Here is a 27736-nt window from a genome sequence, read left to right on the forward strand (position 1 = left end):
GACGTTTTTTCACATCAAAGATTAAAATATGTTTTATGCAATCAGACTGACAAACAATTGTGATATTTTTGTAGAAGTTCCTTATAAATTCTTTTTTGTTTGTTTTTATAAATATTTATTATATTTATGACTCGTTGCATACTTTTTTGATATTATATTTTATTTATGGCTCGTTGCATACTTTTTTAATAAAAACAGTATGTTTTATAAGAAGTTGGAGATTGTTGTTTTGCTGACCTTTGTACATGTTAAATTATCTTAATATATTTGTTTTGATGGCCACAAATGCCAAGTGGCCATCGGTAAGATCTTTGGTCAATTTTTTTTTAGTCTAAATCACTTTTTCCGATGAAACTTGAATGTCCGCTGTAAACTCCATTGTATGCTGTCTTATATTTGACATAACTAGAGTCTAAGTTGTCATAAGTTATCATTTATATTATCACGTATGCTATCAGAGTATATATTTATATATGGTCATATATATCGTATATATATCGATATGTTATACATAGTTAATTTTAAAATACCCTATTAAACGGTACTTTCTTGTTTCCGTTTTTTTATTTTTGTATAAATTAGTTAAAAGAAAAAAAAAGAGAAAACATTTATTTAACAGTTTGTTTATTTTGTTAGATAAATTGCAACCGAATACTAGTCTTGCGACAGGTAATTTTGTTATTCTTTTATTAAGTCTTTTATAGTACTGTTTATTTAAAAATGATTTTAAATAATGATTTATATTTTAGTATGCAATTTAATTAAAAATACAATTCAAATTTAATTGAGGTATGCAAAAAAAACTATAATTGAAAAAAATAACTTTTTTAATAATTTTCCATCTTTTATATTTAATGCTATATTAAAAAAAAAGAATCACCATCAATTCATAATACACAAATATCATAAAACTTCTTTAGCCAATTTTTCTTAGATAATTAATCTTATACTGTCTAACTTGTATTATTACTGTCTATGTAACTATGAAAATACGTCATATATCATTATCCCAACAGTCCAATTTAAAATTTGCACCTCACAATTTTAATAAAAATTTCATATCACTTTTAAACAGCCTCTCTAATTTAATTCCGTTTTCAAATAACACGATGTAATAAATATATAAATTTACAAAAAAAAAAAAAAACTTTATGAAATGTCAAAGAGGAGGGGATGGGGGTATCATTCCCCCTATTGATCCGCCCTTGCCTAAAAATCTTATTAAATAAATTAAAAAGAAGTGAGATAAAAGTTCATTAAAAAACATTAGTTTTAAAAAATGTTTTGTGAAGATTTTTGCTATTAACTTGTTTTTTAGTTGCGAATTAGCATACCAAAAAAAAAAAAAAAAAGCCGAAGCAGGAGTTTTGAAAAAAAAGGGATGTTGTGAAAAAATTTTTACCTGCTCAATGGGCTCAAAGATCAAATTTTTACCTCAAAAAACCATATTATAACCGGTTAAATAACTTTAAAAAATTGATATCTTTGAGGCACTGTTTTTTATCCGAATTTGTAGGTCTATATGATCATTTTAAGCCTAACCTTATAGAAATTTGATAAATTTTAGACTGTGCTCAAGCGTTTTGGATCCTGAGTTTTGACCTGGTTTCTTAAAAATTTGACCGGTTTTTACTATACCTTCAACTTGCCGGTCTGTTATTAAAATTGCTAACATTAGAGCCCCTGATATGCATAGTGGTATAAGTCACTCATATCTAGTGTTTAGATACAGAGGCATTTAGTAGACATTATATCATAAATCATCAAACCGTTTTAGAGAAAGTAAATAAAAATAGCATCATTATCGATATTATTAGACTTATACCACTCCCAATGTAATAGAATAAACAAAATGCTAACCATTGGTGGCAATAACTCAAAATATTGAAAAAAGTGACCACATGCATCTCATGGGCTCATTTATGACGCTGTTAAGCTTTATTTAAGCAGAAAAATTGATTTTTTCGCATTGAAAAAAATCAAAAATAGTTTTAATTTTTATTATTTTCTTGTTTTTTGGTTTACAGGAAAAAATAATATATCTACATTAACAGTACTACTGTCAGTAGAATTAAATATAATTGAATATTAAAAATAAAATGGTTAAAGATGCAAGATCGAAACATAAAGTTTTTTTGATCAATGATACCATTGAAATACTATCATCATCTCAATTGCCTAGTGGAGAGCAAGTTCTGCAATATTTATATGGCAAATTAATGAAAGAAGGAAAAGAAAAATTACAATATTAACTCAGTGATACAGTTTTTTTCAAATTTCCCCATGAGAGTTTTGAAATTGGTTGCAATAACTCTGGAGAATGTAATTTTCTTAAAAACACTGTTGTTTCGTCACTGAAGAAAATCTGGAACAGAAGTTCATTTCCAAAAGTAGCTGACCAATATATTAGGTGAATGATGCAGTATATATTTGTTTTTAAATTTAATCTCTTAAAACAAATATATACACACGCAGTTATATATGTATATATATATATATATATATATATATATATATATATATATATATATATATATATATATATATATATATATATATATATATATATATATATATATATATATATATACATATATATATATCTATGTGTGTGTGTTTTCTTTATATAGAAGTAAGATCTTGTGCTTGGAAGATTGTAGAAAGAAGCTATCAAAAAACAGATTATGTAAAACGCCACAAAATTTAAGTACTATAGATAACTACAAACGTGAAATAAAGTGTTTATTTGATATTAGTGTAAAAGATGTGCAGCAAAAAATTTTATCAAGCAAACAAATCACTAAAGAGGAAAGAAGTGTTGATATAAATTTTTTAAATGATCAACAAGGGAAATGTAAAGCTGTAATGGATGGAATAGCCAAAAAGTACTTATTTACTACTTGTAGAAAGCAAAGAGAGATTGAATCTACCAAAAAGAGAGTGATTACTTCAAATAGTAAAATATTTGCTTCTGAATATATAAGCAATTTAACTGTAAATCAGGTTAGCAGTGAAGAATCACAATACGAAGAGGTTAACCAAGATTAAGATTATCAATAGAAAAGAAAACCAGATTTTGTTGAAGTTATGCTACCCAGGAAAATCTCAAAGGCTACTGCTGTTATAGCAAAGAGATATGGTTTTCAGAGTTTAGCACATACAGAGTTTAGCACATACTTTGGCTAATGTCATTAACTTAGCTGGTGTAAACCTAAGTTTCCACCAGCTGATTGTTTATTTATAAAATACTTTAGTTCTAGTTTTGTTCAAATGGCTTTTTTATTTTCTTATTTGTCATTATCTAGCATGCAGCAATTGCAGTTTCTGGGATAGTCTCAAATGGACCAGTTGATAATCTTTTCAAAAAAAATCATAATTTCAAGGAAACTATAAAGCTGCACATAAATTTGAACAACCTTAACAGGTTTGAATGGAGCAAACAAAAAGGAACATTTTCAAAAAAAAAGGTAGAGATGTGTATATTTCTTTTTTCTAAATTAAAAAAAAAAATCATATTAACAAATTTGAATTACATTTTTTTAAAGGCTTTTGAAACCAAAATTTCTCTAGAATGATGCTTGTTCACAGACAATTTTCCACTTGGCTTGACTACAAGCATTTGGTAGAGCTTGTTCTGGTTTGGCTAGGCAGTGATAAACCAGCACATTTTAAGTTTCGTAAACTTATAGTTTTTCATCGTGCAAGATTTTTATCAAAAGCTATCTACTACATGACAATAGAACTGCTTATATTTCATTGGCAACAATTTGATATAATTAGTGCAGAAGAAGTAGCAACAGTTCATCAAGTTGCTGAGTTTACTGGGCTATTTCATGCAAGATGGCCTCTTCTCCTTGCTTAGATTTATGTGCAATCAGAGACATGATCAAGTATGGATCATTTAATAAAACAACTCTCTCAACTGCAGCAATTAAAAATTTTAAAAATAATTTATGGTTTCTTACAGAACAAAATGTTGTACTTGCTATATGCGATGAAACGTTAGACAATAACGCAATAGAAAAAATTGCCAAAAAATTATTTTTATACCCTAAACCTTCAAGATTAACACTGGAAGAACCACTTTTTCCAAACATTAACAAAACGAAAATTCCAGAGTTATAGGAACTGGTTGAACCTCAAAGTTGGATTCTAATTCAACAGCTAAATCTATCGGCAATAGAAACAGAATGAATGCAAGTTAGCTCAAAGTAAGTTTTTCTCTTAATTAATTTAATTTTATTAAATTTTTTAGCATTTAAAATATTTAAAAGTGCCTGTATATATTTTATTTTAGAAATTAGAATAATTTTTCAGGATATCGAGTCCTAAAAAAATTCATAGAAAAGTTAACTGTAGTAAAAGATTGTGCTGTGAGAGGAGTAAAGCTTATCCAAGACTTTACACACATGTGCCACGATGAGGAATTAAAGCAATCTTTGATGCTTTCAATTTCAAGTCACAGACAAAAATTTTCAGTCAATACTAAATACAAGTTGTCAAAAATTATTTATGTGTTATGTAATTATTACATTGTATATGTGATTGTTAAATTGTTCTAATTTCATAAATTTATGTCAAGTTATAAGTTAATTGATAAAAAAAAAATAATTTTTAAAAAATGATTTTAAAATAAAAATTTTAAAAAATTGTAATTTTTATTTATAAATGTGCTAGAAACAAGTTTTCTAAACCCGCAGATGTGGATAACTATGCATAACACAATAAGAAAACTATCCCTAGTTGTATATTTCTTCTGCTGTCGATAGCTAGCTATTAAATCTAATAATACGTAGAAACCGGGTTTTTTTTAGAAACCAGGTCAAAGTTTTAAAATAAAAAACTTACATAACAACACCTAATGCTGTCCTAATAATATAGTTTTCTGAATTATTGTTTTAATTGATCACACAAATGCCCCTATTCACTTAAACTAAAAAAAATAATAAAAAAATTAATTAAGGGGGTTTAACTACTCATAATATGACTTTTTGGGGCAAAAATTTAACTTACGAGCCCGTTGAGCGGGGTCTAAAATTTGAGCAAATAAGTTAAATTTTGTTTTTATTGATCCTAGAGTACTTCTACAGCACATGGAAAACGGTGCTTTTTGATTTTCAAAAATAAGGGGCGTTTAACCCACGCTAGTGTTTATATACATTGTTAATTTTGCAAATCTTATATTAAATTTAAAAGTGGAATGTAAGTAGTTGTTTTTATGTAAACTTAGTGTGATTGGATGGTTAGGCTTGTTTAAAATTCGTTTAAGTGTGCTGAGACATACTAAATCAAGATATTCTTCAATAGGAAGAACACCATAGTAGCTTGCACCATGTGGGTCAATACCTGTAGCTTTTAGAAGGCGGTTTTAAAAGACATGTATCCTAGATTTAGTTTTATTGGTCGCTGAGGCGAGGATAACTGCATTGTAAGCAAAGCGACCAAGGCAGTAAGCGTGGTAGGCAGATATAAGCATGGGTTCAGACCATCCACCAAATATTCGGAGCTGCTAAAAAAAATACTCAATAGGGGCAATTTTCTTATGTAGACTAGACCGTTGCTTGTCAAAACTGAGACTTAAGCTAATGTTGATGCCAAGGTATTTTTATGAGTTTACGACTTCAAGAATTTCGCTTTTTAATGTTATGACTGGCTTTTCACCTCTGCCAATATAAGTAACTTTGCATTTGGCTATATTGAGAAATATTTTATCATTGTACCATCGTTGTAGACTATCTACTACTTCTTGTGGAAGGGAAGAGTTATTACGACTTATGTAAGCTAGGATATCTGCATATTTCTTGTTTGTAATGTCCTTCGGGAGGTAATCATTTATGTTTAGTACATAGATTAAAAAGAGGATCGGGTCAAGGACGCTTCTTTGTATCACTTCTGATAAAACATCTTTCCACACAGTAGGCTTGCTGTTGAGTATACTATGTTGTTTACGGATTGAAAGCCACTTTGCAATCCAGGATGATAACCATAATGGTTAATTTTAAGTTTGTGCATAAGGATAATGCGGTCAACGAGGCCGAATGCTTTTGAAAAATTAAAGAATACAGCAGTTAATGAGGCATTGCAGTCAATAAAGTATCCGCAGTCATCAATTACTTGTATGATGGCATTTACTGTATTTCTAACAGGAAGAAGACCAAATTGGTTATTTGATAATAATTTATCTTGAGCATACAATGTAATATGTTTGCAAGGATGTCTTCAACTATCTTGTATGTTGTAGATGTTAAAGAGATCGGTCGGTAATCAGACAGTAGAGAACGATTTCTGACTTTTGGAATAGGTATGATGTTTGTATAAAGCCATTCAGATGGTACAATGCATTTGTTGATACATGGTTAAAAATTATAACAAGGGCTTCAACTAGTTCAAGACATGCCACATAGAGTAGTTTGCCAGATTTGCTGTCATGACCGGCTGGTGTCAATTTGATGCATTTGAGTTTGTCACTGACGTTAGAGAAGATGAAAATAGGCAATTCTGGTTAGGAGAGGCGATTGTTTTGAAATAAGGTGACAAATCTGGCTTAACATTTCCTTGCTAAACTATATAAAATTGCACATTTAGTTTTGCACCAAATTCAGTATCTGTGGATAAACTGCGGATTGGGATTGATAGTCGGGCATGTGACCACATATTATTCTTACTATTAACATATTTTTATTTATTTCAGTAGTAAGATGCTTTCTGGATAGCAATAAGTCGAGCTATAATATCGGGCAAGGTGTTATGTTGGTCATAAAGACTAGCTTTGTGTAAACGTTGGCTTTGTTTTATGCAGCGAAGGATATCATACTTTAGTTGTAAGTAGAGGCTGATGTATATTGAGTGCATCAATTATAACGTTCTGGAGGGCTGAGAATGATCCAAGTGGGTTAGAGTTAAGGTTTACTAGGATACTATGCATGTCAAGTAGTCATATTGTAGCAACTGTATCTTTGATCTTTCCCAATCGTATTTGGATGCATTAAGGTTTTGGTCGAGTGTTTTTATGCATATATTGGGGAGGGGAGGGAGGGTTGAAGAGGGGAAAGCAATGACAAAATTGTGATTACTTGAATTTTTGGAATTCATACTTAATAAGAGGTTAGCTTTGGAATCTTGATCAATTGGAGAATCAGAATGTCCCATTGGTTTTAGAGTTTCGGAAATATAACACCTTGGAGCATCTGTTTGTATAATGTCAAGACAAGACAATTTAGATTAGTTGTTACTCGAGTTGGATCATGGTTTATTTTCCATAAGTGGTACTTCTTGCATATTGGCTTTACATCGCTTTCATTAAAGTAACCAGCTATGTAAATTAGAGGTGGATTGTTACTGGAACATTTGGCTACTGGATCTCCAAGGACGTACAAGAGCTGTTATTATTTGGTCTAAAGGCGGTGGCTAGAGGATTTAAATTGATGTTACAAGGGATTTGTAGATCTTTTATTAAATTAGGAGAACTAGCTCTTGGCTAATGATATGTAGAAGGTAGATGAGCAGTTGGAGTTTGTTTGATTAGTCTAAATGGTTTCGATAGATTTGATACTTCTCTGATAGCATGTAGAATAGATCAGAGCTTGAGGCGTAGACGTATTTCTGTTCGACTCTGGAAAGTAAGATATTGATGCAACATACGACTTTATTGCGTTTGTGGATGACATTCCAAAACGGCTTATCTAGGTTTCCTTTAATTGATCATTACGCTTTTTTAACTTAGTCCTTACATTAATAAACTCTAATTGTTGAGCTGAAGTTCTATCTTCTCGGGCAAAAACCCCTTTAAACAAAGCTGCTTTATGGTAACTGCAGTTTTTGAGTACAATATCTTGATCTGATTTGTTTTTGAGAGTAACCTTAATTAGCTCTAGTTAATTCGCTATGGTTTCCTGATCCAAGTTTTGGTCAGTTTTCCTCTTGAAAGATTACCATATCTTCGATAATTTCGGTATATATATAAATATATATATATATATATATATATATATATATATATATATATATATATATATATATATATATATATATATATATATATATATATATATATATATATATATATATATATATATATATATATATATATATATATATATATATATATATATATATATATATATATATATATATATATATATATATATAACTACCAAATTAATAATAAACAATATAATGGAAAAAGGTATGCCAAGCAAAAAAAACAATAATTGAATTTTTGAAATTTGAAAAAAGATTTATTTCTTTTAAATAAATGATAAAAAAAGCACTAAAGGCCTTTCACTATTTTTTATCAGTAGTGTTATGTTTAATGCTTTTATCAAATTTTTTTTTTTTTATATGTAACTGTAGCAAGTTAGATAATAGAAAAATTAAATTGCTATATTGTAACTATGAGTTACCATTGTAACATTTTTTTAAAAAGAAAGTCTCAATTAAATGTGTCATGTTTTTGTTTATGTAAATGACTTTCATATGACAACAAATATTTTTCACTTTTTAATTTAAGGAAAACAAAGAATTGGAAAAAAGGTTCTATAGTTTTATTGTGCAATCTCTGGCATTCAAATACATGATTGTCAAATTGGTCTGTAGAATTTCCTGTTCTGTAACTGGAAATATGACCATTGGTCAGATTTTTTATTAAATTATTTGTTTTTCCAGTGTAAGTAGATAAACCATTACATGATAAACACTTTAAATAATAAATAACATTTTTGCTATTACAAGTAATGCGACTTTTAATATTCTAAATAGTTCCATTAGACGTCTCAAACTTATCAACTTCTTGTAAATAAAATTGGCAAATTTTACAACGAATATCTTTACATTTGAATAAACCCGTTTTTTTGATAGATGAAATAGAATGAAATTTTGAAGAAGTTATTTGTCTTAGTAAATTTGGTTGTTATTTGTAGGCTATTACTGGATGTATATTTGAAAAAACCTCCTTTGCCCTTGCTAGGTAAAAGGTTAGTTTCTGTTAAAATAGGCTGGCAGTTTAAATTGCTATAAAATGTAGTTACCTGAAGAAAAACTTCTATGGATTTTTTTAAAGATGCTGGTCCTTGTAATTTGGCATTATGAAATGCTTTTTCTATAATATTATCTGGGTAAAGACATTCTTTTAACCATAATTTTAGTTAATTTTAGGTTAAAAGAATGTCTTTACCCAGATAATATTATAGAAAAAGCATTTCATAATGCCAAATTACAAGGACCACCTGAATGTTTACAGACAAAAGAATGTTTCAACAAATTAGAAGCACGGGCTATAATTATGCTAGAAGACCTATGGGAGAACGCCTGAATCCAAAGTATACCATTAAAAACAGTAAAACATTCTCTTTCAGTCATGGTATGCAATCACAGCGCAAGGTCGATGCGGGTCGCACATCTTCAAAAAAAGATGAAAAAGTCAATGCACAAAAGTATTTAAGTGTATTGAAAGACAAAGTAAAACTGCCCTTGGAAATCACTAAAACCAGCATTTTCCAGCACAATTCAGCACCTTGTCATACAGCTAAAACAGTTAAGAAGTGGTTTACTGATAATAAAATTGAATTATTATCTAATTAAACCTCAAGTTCACCCAATCTTAATGTTATCGAGAACTGCTGAAATATAATGAAGTAGAAAGTTGCAGCACATCAGCCAAAATCTGAAGAACATCTTCAAAAAGTTCTCAAAGAAGTGTGGACTAATGAAATCACTCGAGAATTTTGGTATACATTAGTACATACATAGTATGCCAAGAAGAATACAAGCCGTGCTTGATAATAAGGGGCATCCGACAAAGTATTGAACTATAACATTCAAGTCATTTAAACTGTACTTTTGCTATAATTTGATGCTATAGCTATTATTTTATTGAATATTAACAATTTTTGATAATTTTTATCTTTTTTTTTTTCATTTATTTTACATTTTCTATTGTGCTTATTCTATATTTTCTATTGTGCAATAAAAAATTTACATTGCAAATTTTAAGTTATTTTTTATGACGTACCTTAATTTTTTGGCCACTACTATATATATATATATATATATATATATATATATATATATATATATATATATATATATATATATATATATATATATATATATATATATATATATATATATATATATATATATATATATATATATATATATATATATATATATATATATATATATATATATATATATATATTTATATATATATATATATATATATAATATATATATATATATATATATATATATATATATATATATATATATATATATATATATATATATATATATATATATATATATATATATATATATATATATATATATATATATATATATATATATATATATATATATATATATATATATATATATATATATATATATATATATATATATATATATATATATATATATATATATATATATATATATATATATATATATATATATATATATATATATATATATATATATATATATATATATATATATATATATATATATATATATATATATATATATATATATATATATATATATATATATATATATATATATATATATATATATATATATATATATATATATATATATATATATATATATATATATATATATATATATATATATATATATATATATATATATATATATATATATATATATATATATATATATATATATATATATGGATCATAATATTCTCCTGCACAAACTTAAAAATTATGGTATCATAAGTTTTAACTTAGCATGGTTTAAAAGTTATCTAGCAAACAGGAAACGGTGCAGCTTCGTTTAATGATAGTAAAACGGATTTAGCGACAATTTCCTGCGGCGTCCCGCAAGGATCAATTTTTAGGGCCCCTTTTATTCCTCATTTATATAAATGACTTAAATAAATTTTCAAGTATCTTAAATTCAATCCTATTTGCAGACGACACCAACTTATTTTATTCTGATAAGGATATTAATTCTTTATTTGAAACAGTAAACAAAGAGCTTGCAAAACTAAGTGAAAGGTTTATAGCAAATAAATTATCCATAACATAAAAAAAATAAGATATACTTTTCTTCATCGTCTTCATCTGAAAGAGACTCATCCCATTAAATCTTCCAATTTTAGTTGTAAATAACTCTTGTATAATAAGAGAGCGTTCATTGTTATTTCTTTGTGTTGTTATTGATGAAAATGTGAATTGGAAGGAGCACATAAATATAATTCAAAATAAAATTTCGAAAAATATTGGTCTACTTTACAAAGCTAAGCAGTTATTAAATCAAACCTGTTTAAAATACATTTATTTTTCATTTATTCATAGCTACCTAAGTTATGCAAACGTTGCCTGGTGTAGCACTAACGTAACTAAAATAAATAAACTATTCATTAAACAAAAGCATGCTTTAAGAATTATTAGAAATGTAGATCGTTTCTCACACACTAAACCTCTATTCATTAAATTTAATATTCTCAACGTATTTCAACTAAATCTTTATCAAGTTCTTATTTTTATGTTCAAAGTTAATAAAAAAATAGCACCTATTTTATTTAACATTTTTTTGGAAAAAATATATCATCTATACCCAACACGATTTTCAGAAAACAATTATGTTCAACCTAAAACCTAACAGAGGTCCTAAACTATGGAACATGCTATTAAATAATAAGTTAAAAACTATTTCTTCTATTAAACAATTTAAAAACAAACTTAAGCAAAAGCTTTTAATAAATGACAACGAATTAAAATTTTTCTGAAGCCTTTGATTAGGAGTAATCACGTTTGTCTATTTCATTATAAATATGGTTTAAATATATATTCTATATACAGTTCAATTTGTACATTATGACGTTGTTTTTTATCTGATATAATAAACTTTACATATATAAAAGACACATTATGATACTAAAAATGTTTTGATAAAATGTTTTTTTTTGTTTTTTTTTTGTTTGTTTGTTGTTCGTGTATTATCTGTTATTTTATGATTTAAATTCAAAAGATTTATAAATCTAAAACCAGTTAGGAAAAAAATAATTTAATTAAAATAATTAATTAAAAAATCTTCGTATACTTTTGGATGTATTACACTGTAATATAGCGTAAAATGTTTTTTAGTTTTTATTTATCGTTATTTTATTTTAACGCAACGTTTTGTTTAACGTTTATTTAACGAGTTACTTTGTTTTGTATTTTTATTATTGACATTTTTATTTAAAGGGGCTTGGTGATAAGACAGAACTTGTCTTTTTTCTTGCCCCAGCCATGTATTTATATATTTGTATTGCATAAACTTGTAAACTTTTCTTATTGGCGAAATACATAATAATAATAATAATAATAATAACAATATATATATACATATATATATATATATATATATATATATATATATATATATATATATATATATATATATATATATATATATATATATATATATATATATATATATATATATATATATATATATATATATATATATATATATATATATATACAGCCTCTTGCTCTTGTGATTTATCAATTCATAAAAGTCTTCCTAAATAAACATTAGACTTTAATCTTCATTATACTGCAATAACTGCCAATTATCATGGCAAAATTGAACAAAGTTCAATTAACCATTTGAGAGGAGCTTAACGACGTTTTCTTCTGTATGTAATGTCATAAAAAAGGGACTTTGCTGATGATAACTGCTTCTTTTAAGCACAAAATATTTTAGACGATGTTTCGTCTAACTTTTTTTTTCCAAAAACTTTGGGAAGCCAGACGAGAAAACTTTGGTTTTTGCGCTAATGCATTTAACATTCTTCTGGAATACATACATTTCTGCGACTTAACTTTAATGTTAGAAAAAATAGTAGCATTCAGAAGAACAAGGATATCTGGACCAATAATCTGGTAAAATTTGAAGACTCTCATAAAAGAAAAAGAATGGTCTCTTTGGAAGAATATTCACTGGAAGAGAAGTGCAGAATGCCTTTCCAAAAGCAGATTATCGGACGCTACCATTTCCTTGGACCAAAAATTAAAGGAAAAAAGGAGCGAATAGCGGAAATTTCCAAAGAAGTCACCAAATTGTGGAAGAATAAACTGAATTTTATGATGAATGTGTCAAGTGGGGAAGGTACAAACCCCTTGATGAAATTTTTTATATTACTAAAGTGGATGGAACATGGTTATTTTCCGAGGACAAGCAATTGTACCATCTCCAAGGGGAAAGCAAAGTAACAGTGGGATACTTGACAGGCCAAGCGGCCAGTAAAGAAACAACCCATCCCTCTAATAGACAAGAACTTTCTAATAGATCATTCAACTTATCATCTTACTATCGTGATTTTAGTGATTCTGACTCTGAGACTGACGACAGTGAACATGATCACAATGATGATGATGATGATGATGATGATGATGATGATGATGATGATGATGATGATGATGATGATGATGATGAAGAAGAAGAAGAAGAAGAAGAAGAAGAAGAAGAAGAAGAAGAAGAAGAAGAAGAAGAAGAAGAAGAAGAAGAAGAAGAAGAAGAAGAAGAAGAAGAAGAAGAAGAAGAAGAAGAAGAAGAAGAAGAAGAAGAAGAAGAAGAAGAAGAAGAAGAAGAAGAAGAAGAAGAAGAAGAAGAAGAAGAAGAAGAAGAAGAAGAAGAAGAAGAAGAAGAAGAAGAAGAAGAAGAAGAAGAAGAAGAAGAAGAAGAAGAAGAAGAAGAAGAAGAAGAAGAAGAAGAAGAAGAAGAAGAAGAAGAAGAAGAAGAAGAAGAAGAAGAAGAAGAAGAAGAAGAAGAAGAAGAAGAAGATAAGACTACTCCTACACCAAGCAGAAAACATTGTAAAAATAAATTGCTGTCACCTTGGTGACCTACACGAGAGTATCAACAAACAAAGCTGCTCACAAATGGAAGCAATTGGCTCGTGAAGGCATTGACATTTCAACTCCATGTCAATCAGATATTTACAAGTCAGCAATCAAAGAGGAAATCAAGCTAAAATAAGAAACGATAAAAAAGTTGCATATGGAAAGTTGGTCTTTACACTTTGATGGCAAGCACATCAATGGAATCGATTATGAATTTCGCCTGTGTAGTTCAATACAAATGATTGTTGCAGATACCACCAGCGTTAAAAATGGAAAAAAGAATGACGTTGTTGTAATATTGAAACGAATGTTCACAGAGAAACGTATCAATAAACCTCAGTTTATCAGTTTTCAACACGATGTATTAGATAGAATGCTCCGTTTGGTGATGGATGAAGAACTTGGAAGTAAAACATAATCGCCGAACATCGAATATCCATTTGTATACCAACTGTTAAAGGAGTGCAAACAACTGAAAACACAGTTGATAACGGAATAAAGGTAATTCTCGAAATATCAGGCTGGAGAGATGATATGAAATTTTTATTTTATCTCACTCGAGTGTTCCAATATTTTGATAAAAAGGGACATTTACCATTGATCAGGTTTCAGAAATTTCCCAGCATCAGCATTGCGAAGTGAAATTCCAGAGCTATACTAGCAATCCTGGCCTTCATTTTAATTCCTTCAACAAGGACAGTTCTGCAGAGATTTATATCGTATGGTTGGGCAAACTGCTATAGATTTATATTACCTCTATTACCTCTATGGTTGGGCAAACTAACTGTACAACAAAAACAACTTTAACAACTTTGCTGAAGTACTGAATTCATACAAAAAGGTTTTAAACTCTTTGAAATATCACTGGAAGCGAGAGCCATCCGTACTACAGATCCCCAGAAGTAATCAATGCGCAGAGCGCGCAATCAAAGTAATAAAGGAAACGTATTCGTCATGAAAAAATAAAGACAAGTTGCTTCTTTTATTCCTTCTACGCAACAAGCAAGAGCAACGGTCTGAGTCATTGTTGGATTGAAATTTTATTGTATTACATGATTATGACATTCTAAATACATTTGAATACATAGTAGTACTTATGTCAAAATCGATTTTTCAATGGTGGGGTGAACTTTTTTCAAACGATATGCAAATATGGTTAGGTAAAAGTTCATCAAACTACAGTACAGGAGCATGGGGTTAAAAAAAGTCACAACCCCGATGAGCACATAAAATAACTATTTATTTATTTTTAGTTACGAATTTAATTAAAATTTTACCAATTTTTAGGTTTATTTATAAGATTTTAAAATAAACTATTGGTAACAGTGAAAAAATACTAAGATTAAATGATATTAATCTTAGAATTTTTTCACTAATAATCATAACAGTTTTTATATATTTGCATTTGAAGAACACTATTTTTTTTAATCAGATAATAGATACATAGATAAGATACATAGATAAATTTCAATATATAAAACAATATTTTGAAAATCGTTAAAAAATTTACATAAAAACTGATTAAAAAAAATAGTGTTCTTCAAATGCAAACATTTAGTTATAAAAAATAGTAAAGCCGAGAAACGTCAAGAAAAAGACTTCAACCAAAAAAAAATCTATTCTTTTTCTTTTCGTAAGATCGATTGAGTCTTTACAACAGATCATATTATTGTGCAAGTTTAGCTTCTAATATTTCAGTGTCTACATTACTCATAATCTAAGATTCAGACAAATAAATAAACACGCACACGCGCACTCACACATACATGTAAATATAAATATATACATATATAAATATATTATATATTAGTAGAAAACCACTTAACAAAATTTTTTTTTCATTTTATACTGTGTTTCGTCAATAAAGACTCATCAGAAATGAATGATGAAATTAATAAAACTTCAATTTATACCAAAAATTAAATTACAGGAGGTCGCAAAGGCCGTAACTACTGTAAATTTTCACACATTTGTGGAATTTGCCGACACCATTATAAAAAGAATTCTTTGGAAATGATTACTTATGCTTCTTCAGAAAAATATTTTTTTTAAAAGTTGACTTAATGTAGCTATTATTTGAGCTCATTTATTTTTATAGTTTTTTAGGAGAAACTTATTTTTGTGCCTGCATTTAGAAATTAATTCCGATTTTTTGTTTAACAAACACTCTTGGTTTGCATGTGTAATTATTTCAAATTTTTCTTGTAGGCGTAGTATACATTTTTTGGAAATATTGTTATATGCAGGCGCTTTTTTAAGGATGGACGAATTCAGTATATAATCATCAATATTTTTACCTTTTAATTCCCATATATATTTTGACAGGTGTCTTTTGAATACTTTTTATTTTTAAAAGATTGCTTATGATTGACGAAACGTTTTTTCCATTCACCCTCTTTTTTGCCAATACTTTGTTTATCAGGTACATTCTTAAAGGAAACAACACATTTGTAACCCACGTTTTTTGATAAACAACTTCCACTCATTGGATAATTGTTTTTTTGTTCACAATTACAATTTTCTGAAGTTTTTTCATTTAGGATTTCTTTTTTGTTTAACAAAGCATTTCTGTGACCTTTTATAATTCTTTCCATATTTTTTGTGCAACTATAGCTAACTTTAATTGTATTACGATTAAAAAATTTTTATGTAATTTATTAGAGGGCGGAAATGCTTATCGACCAATTTTTAAAACATTTATGCTATATGGGGGGTTGAACCAAATAACATTTGTGGTTCTATTTCGCTTCTTTGTATTCTTTTTTTCAGGGTCGCATTTTATATTATATTATATATATATATATATATATATATATATATATATATATATATATATATATATATATATATATACATATATATATATATATATATATATATATATATATATATATATATATATATATATATATATGTATATATATATATATTTATATATATATATATATATATATATATATATATATATATATATATATATATATATATATATATATATATGTATATGTATATACTAATGCATTGTTGCATTGGTTTATATATATTAAAAACAACTATCTGATTTTTCAACCTTCTGTTCTATTACATAAAATCGTATATAAATACAAAGTTATAATCCCATGACAATTATAAAACTACAATAGTCATGAAAATAATAACCATAAATGAATGCGTGACTTTTATCGAGTTTATCTACTTGACCTTTTACCAAGTATACATAATAATTTTAATTCACCAACTTTAATAGAACATGCCCTCTTAGTGAATTAACTCATTAAACTAATCGTTGTGGGGCTCTTATATTATTCGTCCGGCGCGTTATCTTTTGTTCGTTGTCTTCGTTTATTTCGTTCTCTTCGTTTACTTCGTTCTCTTCGTTTACTTCGTTCTCTTCGTTTATTTCGTTGTCTTTGTTTATTTCTTTCTCTTCGTTTATTTCGCTGTCTTTGTTTACTTCGTTCTCTTCGTTTACTTCGTTCTCTTTGTTTACTTCGTTCTCTTCGTTTACTTCGTTCTCTTCGTTTACTTCGTTCTCTTCGTTTACTTCGTTCTCTTCGTTTACTTCGTTCTCTTTATTTCTTATATTATTAGTTTTTATCACCATAGATTACGGCTCCTCCAAATTTTTCAATAGCATCCATTCCAAAAAACAAATCAAACCCGAATGGTTTGTCTTTTACAATTAACGAATTACCCATCCGATATATTCCATCAATTTCCAATTTGATTACCATTTCACATAGTACTTGTACAGTTCCAAGTTGTGATGAATTTTTGACTTTTTGAAACAAGTCCACGTGTAGATTCAGCATGAATCACTGTAATTGAGCATCCAGAATCAATTAATGCTGTTCAGAGCATTCCGTTTATTTTAACTTTTAATGGTGACAACGCCGTTTCCGGGAGTATACTGGATGCCATTATTTCCAAATTCTCTCTTTTCCTTTTAAACCTTGCAATCATTTGATGCAGTCTTTGGTTCGATGATTGTGTAAATAGTTCTTGCATTTTGCCTCGCAGTCTCGTCCATAATGTCCAAATTTCCCACAATTAAAACATGTTGTTTTATTTGTTCTGGCAAAACCAGTTGTTTGGGGAAGTAGCGATGTTGCTGCAACCATTATATTATCGGAACCATCCAACTGTCGGGTTTCTTAAGTCACTCGTTCCAAAGTAACAGCAACCTCAACAGCCTTTGCAAATGTAAGTTCTTCCAGTAAGAGCCGTTTGATCGTAGCTCCATCATTAAGGCCAGTAATAAATTGGTCGCGCATCCTCCAGCAGCTCTTGCAATCCATCGTGAAAATTCTGTCACACTCTTATTACTTGCTTTTTTAATTGTTGTAAATTCAAAGCGTAGTATTAAAGATGACTTTGGTGTAAAAAGCTTCATAATATTTTCCTCGATTTCTTCGTAAGTCACTGAATAGTTTTCTGGGTATGGCGGGAAGCATAGATCTTCTAATGCAGAATAAATCTGTGGTGTCAAACATGTTGATGTTATCGTTTTTCTCTTCGCTTCGTCAATGTCCATCGCTGCAATATATGTTCGCAGTTGACGGATAAACCGTTGATGGTTGCCATCAAATACTGGTGGCATAATGGCCGAAATAGCTTGCTGCATTATTGTATTGGTATTTATATATTAAAAACAACTGAGCGTTTTTCAACCTTCTGTTCTATTACATAAAATCGTAAATAAATGCAAAGTTATAATTTCCATGACAATTATAAAACTACAATAGTCATTAAAATATTAACCATAAATGAATGCGTGACTTTCATCACGTTTATCTACGTGACTTTTACCACGTATACGTAGTAATTTTAATTTCACCAACTTTAATAGCTAAATACATAAATACATCTACGTAAATATTTACGTAGATATATGTTTATTTATACATATATCTACGCTTATATAATAATTGTATATGAATGTAAACATTGTTACATACTGGTATATATTTAAAATTACATATATATATATATATATATATATATATATATATATATATATATATATATATATATATATATATATATATATATATATATATATGTAAATTATGTTAGTGTATTTTACAAATAGAGTGCTCAATGTTCTTAAAGAACAGAGCAATAATTAATTAGTAAAGTGAGAGTAGTAAATTAGATAAGTGTTTTTTACTAATTATATATATATATATATATATGAAAATATAGAAGAATGTAAGTATAAATATATGTATGTATACAAATACATATATCTACGTATATAAAATGTATATATGTATATATAATAAAAAAAAAGTGCTTTTTTTATAAGTGGTAGAACTTTTCAACTGCGAACTCTTTAGGGAGCTTCCATAAAGTACGTAAGAAATTATGGGGGAGGAGGAGGTATTGTTAGGAAAAGTTTAACCATCTTTTTTAAAAAATTTATTTCTCCTTTGTTTAAAAAATGCAAGGCAGTATTTCTCCGGATTTTAACCCATTTGAAGGTATTTTAAACTGCCATTCCCTTAATTAAGTAAAGAAAAATGTGGATTTAACAAAAAATCTTGTTGTTAAACTTTTTTTAATAATAAGTAATGCGTAAGAACGCAGAAGGGAAAACGGTCGTTAAAAGCATACAGCTGTGTTCGATGGGGAAGCGGATCTGAAATCAGTTGTTTTAATGCGTACGTACTTTATGAATGCCCCCTCAACATAAATTCTTTCTTTTTTTTAATGTTATGCAATATGATTGAGTATTGGGACTAGAGACTAGGGATGGCAAAAATCCCAGAAATTTTCAATCCCGGGATTTCGGGATTGAAAAAGTTGTCCCCAGGAAATCCCGGTATATCCCGGAATTGACTAGAAAAAAATCCAATTGTAGAAATAGAAGCATAAGAAAAATTAACGTTTTAAGTATTTATCAAATACTTAAAAGTGATTAATATAATTATGATATAAATAAAGTACTTCATTCATTAATGAAATTAAGTAATTTAAATTATAATACAATACTTTAAAATAATAACACAGTATAAAAACTAAAAATAATATGAACATGCATGAATATGCATGGGTTATATTTGTTTTTGAAAATGGTACCCTAAAAAATCAAAGTGTCAATCATTTCATCACTTAATCATATTTGATTTTTTGAACATAAAAACTGAGAATGCTTTTTCGGAATTCATACTTGTTGGCCGGATAGATAATACATAAATCAAATTTTTTTAAAGGTGATCTTATCATAAGCTACTACTTTCAAATGACAGAATTTCTTTTTGAATTTTATAAGTTATTTTTTACCTTTATATTTTGTGTTCGTATTGCTGCCAATCTTTTTCCCATCACTTCATTTAACTGTTCATTTTAATTGTTTTGACATTAATCTACTCAAGTCTGCTGCTGTTATTATAATTGCCAAGTATAAACACTTTATCAGGTTTATCATAATTTTTTTATTTTTGGTACTAGTATTTGGTAGAAAAACTTCTGGAATTTTAAATAAAGTAACCTGGCCACGAATATATACTGAGTTCCTTAGTTCTCCACTCTTATATTCGGCGACTCAAACATTATACAATTGTTTTCCGATTTCAGATTGTTGTTCATTTACTTTTGTCAACATAAACTTTTATGCATTGTCAGAAGAAATTAAAGTTGCGTCTTGTCGACAAAGTGCTACCAGAGTTGCTTTATTGGGAGTAAAAGTACTACTAAATCAGATATCATTCTACATTCTTTCTAGTTCATCTTAATTGAACCGTCGATGTTGGAATCCAATTCTAAATCTAGAAGTGCCTTTTTAGCACAATAACTTTTTTCATTTTAAGTTCTCATTTAAGCTACTTCATCGGATTTTGCAATCCATGATTAAATGGATGATCTTTCTAAACTCAATTTTTACGTACTTCTGTAAATAATTTTCATTTCTGTTTGGGAACCTTTTAAACATTTTTACAATTTTCCTGACGTTTTTGTTATAATCAATAGTTTGGTCCCTAATTTTAACTTCAGATGTTTCATTAATTAACAATGAATCATTTGAATCTCGAATATAATTTTTCTCTTCAAAAACAATTTCTACTTAAAATGACAATAACTAAAGTTTATTTAATTAACCTTATGTATTTGGATAACTTCATCCGTTAAACAAACGTTAAGTAAATTTTTGAAGTTTCTATATTTTGATAACTTTAATTAATTAAACTTTTAGTAAGAGAGAATTGCGGGTTGACCCGGACAAAAATAGTATAAAGCTGAAACTTTGCACAGAGGAAGTAGACAGTCTCTAGATGAGCGTAAAAAAAAGCCCCGTTGATTGCGCAACGGGAACATAATAAAAAATGTAGTAAAAAATTTTACATTTGAAAAATAAATGAATGCTGTTTGTGTATTGTGCAAGCTTGGGTTTGACAAAGAAAGTTATGTCAAAGTATATGGAAAAGGTCTCAAACATTAATTCGATTAAGCGACAAACGGAGTATGAATGAACTATGCAGGTTAAAATTATTTTAAATATACAATCTTATAAAAAAGATTTTTTGCGCAGTTTGTTAAAATAATTAATTAATTAAGTTAAATTATTAGTTCATTAATTTTCCGAACTATTTCAAATTATGGGCTGCCCATTTTTTACGTCAACAAAATAGGGAGGACGTGGGTCTGAACTTTTTTGACAATTTTGACACTGGAGAGGGGGAGGTCAAGTAAAGTTGACATCAACAATGTTTGTTTTTGTTTTTTTTTTCAATTTTATTACTCAAAAAACGTAAAATTAGGTTAAGTTTTAATTCTAAACTCAATTGTAACGTAGCTATAATTTGAGAAAGATTTTTGCATATTTTTAATTTTCTTAGAGACCAGTTCCGACAGAACTTGCATAATAGTACAACAGTACTAGTCCATCATAGCTGTAGAAGAAAGTTTGTGGATAGTCGTAAAGATCAATCATTACCTGTTCCAAGAAAGAAACTACGATCCTCATTTGAAGAGGTATTTGATTGGAAATCAAAATGTTTTCTTTGTACTAAAAAGGTAGATCACAAACATTCCCTGATTTCAAAAGTTGAGACCATATCATTGATTAAAAAAATGATTGAACGTTCATTGAATCGAGAGGATGATTGGGGAAACGCTATACATTCTCGTTTGATGTCTTACTATGATCTTGTAGCGGAAGAAGCTATTTATCATATTTCGTGTATGAACAACTTCAAGCTTAAAACTAAAAGCGACAATTAACGTGGACGCCCATTAGATCTTATTATGTTTGAAAATTTTGAGAAACTCTGTTTCTGGTTAGAAGAAGAAACTGACTGCGAACTTTATACTCTTTCAGATGTGCACATTAAAATGAAAGAACTTAGTAATGGTTATCCGTGTAACTCGACGAAATCTTTAAAACGAAATTACTTGAACATTATCGTGATCATATTTTTTTTGGAGAACTCTCTGGTCAATCTAATTTAGTTTGTTTCAGAGATATGGCTTCTTTTGTTATATCGAAATTTCAAAAAAAGAAAAATCACACTAAAAATTATATTATTTCTGCCGCTGCAAGTATAATTAAAAGCGAAATCAGAGAAATGAATGTCGATAAGTCTGTATATCCGTCACTAGAGGATATGGGTGATATTGCATATGGACTCAAATGGGTTCCAAAGAGTTTACAGCTATTTCTAAGCCATTTAGTTTCAGTTAAGCTTCGACAAATTAGTTTAGGACAATGCATTGCTCAAGCTTCGCGACCAAGATCTTTGATAGCACCAATTCCTTAGGAATTGGAGTAGATATCGATAAATTTTTTGGAACAAAATGGCTTGTGGATCACCTTTACAAATTTGAACTTTCAATTTCCTCCAATGAAGTTAGGTTGTTCAAGTTATCTGCTGCAGTTAGTAGAGTAAACGCCGCGCAAGAACAAGAGCCGCACTTCCTACATTGGGTCGTTGATAATGTAGATCACAACATTCGAACATTGACCGGAAAAGGAACGATTCACGGAATGGATTTAATATCAATATGTTCGTCTTCTAAATGCAATTATGAAAGCATAACAAATTTGAAACACAAGTCTATTAAAAATTTATCTGAAATGTCTTTAAAAATAACGCCTTATCACGGATCAAGCTATCAGGGTTTATTAAAAGTTTTCAACTAATAAAAGATATTGTATCTGAAGTATTCTGTGCGCCCAAAATGAATCTTGATCTTATTTGGCATGTGGCATGGTTTTTTAGATCAAGAAATAATCATCGCCCAAACTGGTCAGGTTATATAATACATCACAATCAAAAACATTTTATAAAAAAGCATCCATAAAATTTTTACCTATTATTGACTTAAATTCTTCAGATGAAACATGCATATACACTATACTATTGTTCATTATTGATGAAACCAATAAGTATAAAATAGTTACTCCCTGCGTTACGTTTGATCAGCCATTATGACAGAAAGCGTTTAGTGTTATAAAAGATCAGAACCTCAATATAGTATGTCGACTCGGAGGGTTTCACATAATGATGAGCTTTCTCGGAAGCATTGGAAAACTAATCGCAGGGACTGGCCTGGAAGAAGTTTTAGGACCAAGTTTACTCTGAAGATACAGTAAAACATATGCTTAAAGGAAAAGCTGTTGCAAGAGCTTTAAGAGGTCACATGTTGATCCAGAGTGCATTGATGAGTCATATTATAGATATTTTAGTTGACGAATCAAAACTAGATTCTCCGGACTTGAATGCACTTATAAAATTACAATGCGAAATGGTATGAATGAGGTAGAGTTAATTAGGCTTGGTAATACAGATGCTTTCAAAAATATTGAATGTGCCATATTAACCTATACGGAAAAGAAGTCATCTGAATTACGCACTGCAAAACTTTGGATCTTGTACATATACTATATTAGTATCATAAAGGAATTTTTAGTTGCAGAGAGAACTTTTAACTGGTACTTGCATCTTCAAACAATCTCAAAAATGCTTAACTTATTTGCCGCATCAGGGCATTCAAACTATGCCAAGTGCTCCAGGTTATATTTGCAAGAAATGCAATACCTTTCAGAAACGAATCCATGGTTATATCAACAATTCTTAGATGGTCTTAAGTTCAATGAAGCAAAGTTTAAAAAGAAGAATACATTTTTTTCTTTAGATGTTTTGACCAATAGCGTAAAACTAAACAAACAAACTGATTATTGTGTCGATCCAACACTCCTTTTTAATAGACTTGCAGCAATTGCAGAAAGAGAGGATGACGTTAAACTATATTTTGATTATGAGCTTACTCATATCCCACAATCATTATTTAAAAATAACCTAATGCTGAAAGCAAACAAATCATCTTTACGCAAAGTGATTCTTCCTGACGACGAAATTAAAGCAAGTACAAATGTCAGTTTGTGCAAATATGTCCTTGATGGAGGTTCCTTACTCTACAGAGTTCTTTGGAACAAAGGTATGAGGTTTGTAGAAATTGTTGAGACCTACATCAGCTATATAAGTAAAAATTATGCCACCACTTATATTATATTTGATGGTTATGATAAGAAATCTTCAATTAAATCTAATGAACACATCAGAATAAAATGCAAAGGTTCTTCCCAAAATCTTGTTATAAGAGAAAATAATCAGGTTCCGTACTCACAAGAGCGTTTTCTATCGAATTCACACAACAAGGCACAAATAATTTTACTTTTGTCAGATTACCTTAAACGAGATGGATATGAAGTATATATTTGCAAAGGGGATGCTGACACGAAAATTGTCTCTAAATCGTTTGAAGTTGCAAAGGAAATTTCACCATGCATTGTTGTTGCTGATGATACTGATATAGCAGTTATGCTAATGTATCATTGGAAAGATGAATTAAATGAGATTTTCTTTTATCAAGAAAGAAAGAAAAAACTCTGGAGTATTAAAGACGCTCAATCTCGAGTAATGGATTTTAAAGAACATCTGTTATTTGTTCACGCATGGTCAGGATGTGACTCGACATCTTCAATACTGGGGGAAAAAAAAACCTAGTTTTTTAAAATTACTGCAAAAATCCAATAATATACAATCAGTATCTGAAATTATTTCGGATTACTGGGCAACCAAAAAAGAAGTTGGAGAATCTGCAGTAAGGGCTTTCATTGAACTTTTTGGTGGAAATGCAGAATCTTCGTTAATGAAAATGCGATTGGTATTTGAAAGTTTAATTATAATTTTGTGGATTTAAGTCACTCATTTAGATTAAGAAAGTGTCATATTATTTTTCTTAGGTTTTTAAAATATAAACAAATGGTTTGTGAAGGAATTATTAGGCTAGAAAAGTTACTACCCACAGACCGTGCTGCTGATTTTCATTTCTTAGAGTTCACCTACAAGTTGTTGAATGGAAAATGGAAAAGAATGGGGATGGAAGTTAGATAATGGTTGTCTTCTTCCAATACCAACAGACAAAGATGTGGCACCACCCAATATATTAAAAGTGATTCGCTGCGATTGTAAAACTTCGTCAAGAAATTCGTGCGGAACTTATATGTGTTCTTGCAGGAAAAACAGATTAAAATGCATGTCTGCATGCGGTGGCTGTCATGGGCAAGACTGCAGTAATAAAACGGTAAATTTTATTTTTTAAATACACACATAATCTTCTTTAAACGTTTTTGTTTTTTTGGAATACAAATATTTTGCATTTTTAGGATTTTGAAATTGAAGAAGATTCAAGTGATAAAATTGAAAAAGAGAGAAATTTATTTGATATGTTTTGAGAAAAGTAAGATATCGGACATCTACTTTTAAAGAAATTTGCATTCAAGTCTTAAAGTTATTTTATAAGAATATATTATTTTCTAATTTTTTCCCATTTAAAATTGCGCACAGACAAAAGTTATTTTATTATGTTTTGAAAACAAAAAAAATAACATTTTAACGATTTTAGACTTTTTAAACGTAAATAACTTAAAAAACAATTTTTTTCAAGTAATAGTTCTTATATAAATATTGATCAGCATAAAATTTTCGATCTAACGATATAAAGTTTATGATATTTTGTGCTGTCAAAATTGCCCCTTTTTTTGTACCCCGAATTGCCCCAAAAGGGATATTCGCGTAGCGCATCAACGGGGCTTTTTTTTACGCTCATCCAGACACTGTCTACTTTCTCTCTGCAAAATTTCAACTTTATACCATTTTTGTCCGGGTTCGACCCTATTTTTCGCTAATTCTCTCCTACTATACTTTTGTAAACCACGCACATATTTGTTATTAAAGTGGACGTAAAAATGAAATTAAAATCACGCAAACATTGGAATTAGAATGAATTAGAAATTTCAAAATAAAAAGGTATTTCTTTTATTAAAAAATGTTTAATCTTCCAATTAGCAAGCTAAAATTTTATTTATTTTTAATAAAATATTCGTTTTAATATTATACTATATATACATTTTTTATATGTTTAATCGTACAAAATATGTACGATTAAACATATAAAAAATGTATATATATAGTATAATGTTGCAAATAAATTTCGGAGACTAATCCCAGATTTCGGGACGAACAATTTGTATGGAAGCCCGAGATTTTGGGATCCCGGGATTGCCATCCCTAGTTGTGACCAACTTTAAGGCTGAAACTGAGCTTCCAACTGAGCTTTAAAGTTGAAACATTTACAACTAAATGTTTTAACTTTAAAGGTCGCATTGAGGGTTTTTGAGGTGAATAAAGATTTGGTGCCTATCCTTCGAAAATTGATTCAAAAATTAAGTAAAACAAAACAGAGTCGCAGAACAATAACTGATGTGGCATAATTATTGTATGGTCATTATGGAAAATTGATGAACAAATTTAATGTTTTCTAGTCTATTTTATAAGTGCACATGAATAGGCGCTTGCTGCTTTAAATAGCCTCAGACCCTGAAAAGTATTAGTTTGTCACTGAAAAAAATACATAATTAGCATAGAAAAACTAAATTATTCAACTGCGGTTACTAACTTACTGCACGTATTATTTTTGTTTTCCAATAATTGCTTATCGTTTTTGTCATTTGTTTTTAAAATTATACGTAATATTAAAAATAAATTTATAGAAAAAAAAGTTTTCGAACATAGCATAGAAACTTGAAATGACGTTTACAATATGAAATGAAAAGGTTTGTGGATAGTACTTATCAACTTCGACTAAATTGGTTAAAAGTCGACTTGTCGAAAGTCGAAACTATTTGTCAAAAATCTAATAGTCGATTCAATCGACTAAAGACAACTGCTAATCGACTAACAGTCAATTTAGTTGATTAAAAATTTTAAAATTTTAATACCTTTTTCGATTTAACGTTTTAATCGTTTTAACTTTCAATATTTTAATTTTCTCTACCGTAACTTTGGGTAACTTAGCGCAAAAAGTTGAAATTATTTGCTTTGTGTTTCTAAAAATTAGCTTAAAACTTTTCTAATATTTATAAAAAGTTGCCAAAAATTTTCTTTAGACTATTCAAAAACTTTTATTATTAGAATTATTATTTTAAACCATTTAAGAAGGATTTTTCATGGGTGTCTAAGTTATGTCCTAAGTTAACCGGGGTTTTGGCTAACTTTGCATAGCCTCATAAAATTTGAAAAAAACCTTACGTTTATATGAATTTTGTAATTTAAACTCTTTTTATAATACTGTTTAAAGGAGATTTTAACGAGTGTTTAAAGACGAATAAAAAAAATAAAATAAAATCATACTTACTATTGTTTTGGTTAATAAAAAATTTAACATGATAAAAGAAACAGCCACATTAAAAACAAAAAACACAAAATTTCTTTTTTTATATATATCTTTAAAATATAAAATAAAAGCTAAATAAACTTCAAGAGAAATGAAAATCTAATAGAGATACTTTGTAAAATTCTCTAGTTTAG

General features: G+C 28.5%; 1 protein-coding gene and 1 long non-coding RNA gene across 4 annotated transcripts in view; both read left to right on the forward strand.

The window, feature by feature from the left end:
- LOC100201799 (uncharacterized) overlaps positions 1-27736 on the forward strand; it is a 129453-nt gene that overhangs the window by 39768 nt on the left and 61949 nt on the right. For both annotated transcript variants that reach the window (XM_065804449.1, XM_065804450.1), the window contains exon 4: positions 637-669. In XM_065804449.1, the coding sequence (XP_065660521.1) occupies positions 637-669 (33 nt within the window). The remainder of the gene's footprint in view (positions 1-636; positions 670-27736) is intronic.
- On the forward strand, positions 1688-4652 carry LOC136084972 (uncharacterized). Of its 2 annotated transcripts, XR_010640960.1 has the most exons (4): positions 1688-2410; positions 2631-3467; positions 3571-4211; positions 4298-4652. It is a non-coding gene; the product is annotated as an uncharacterized LOC136084972 (long non-coding RNA). The 2 variants fall into 2 exon arrangements; XR_010640959.1 differs by having other exon boundaries at positions 2631-4211.

The sequence above is a fragment of the Hydra vulgaris genome, chromosome 09, assembly GCF_038396675.1.
Source record: "Hydra vulgaris chromosome 09, alternate assembly HydraT2T_AEP".
NCBI classification, from domain to species: Eukaryota; Metazoa; Cnidaria; class Hydrozoa; order Anthoathecata; family Hydridae; genus Hydra; species Hydra vulgaris.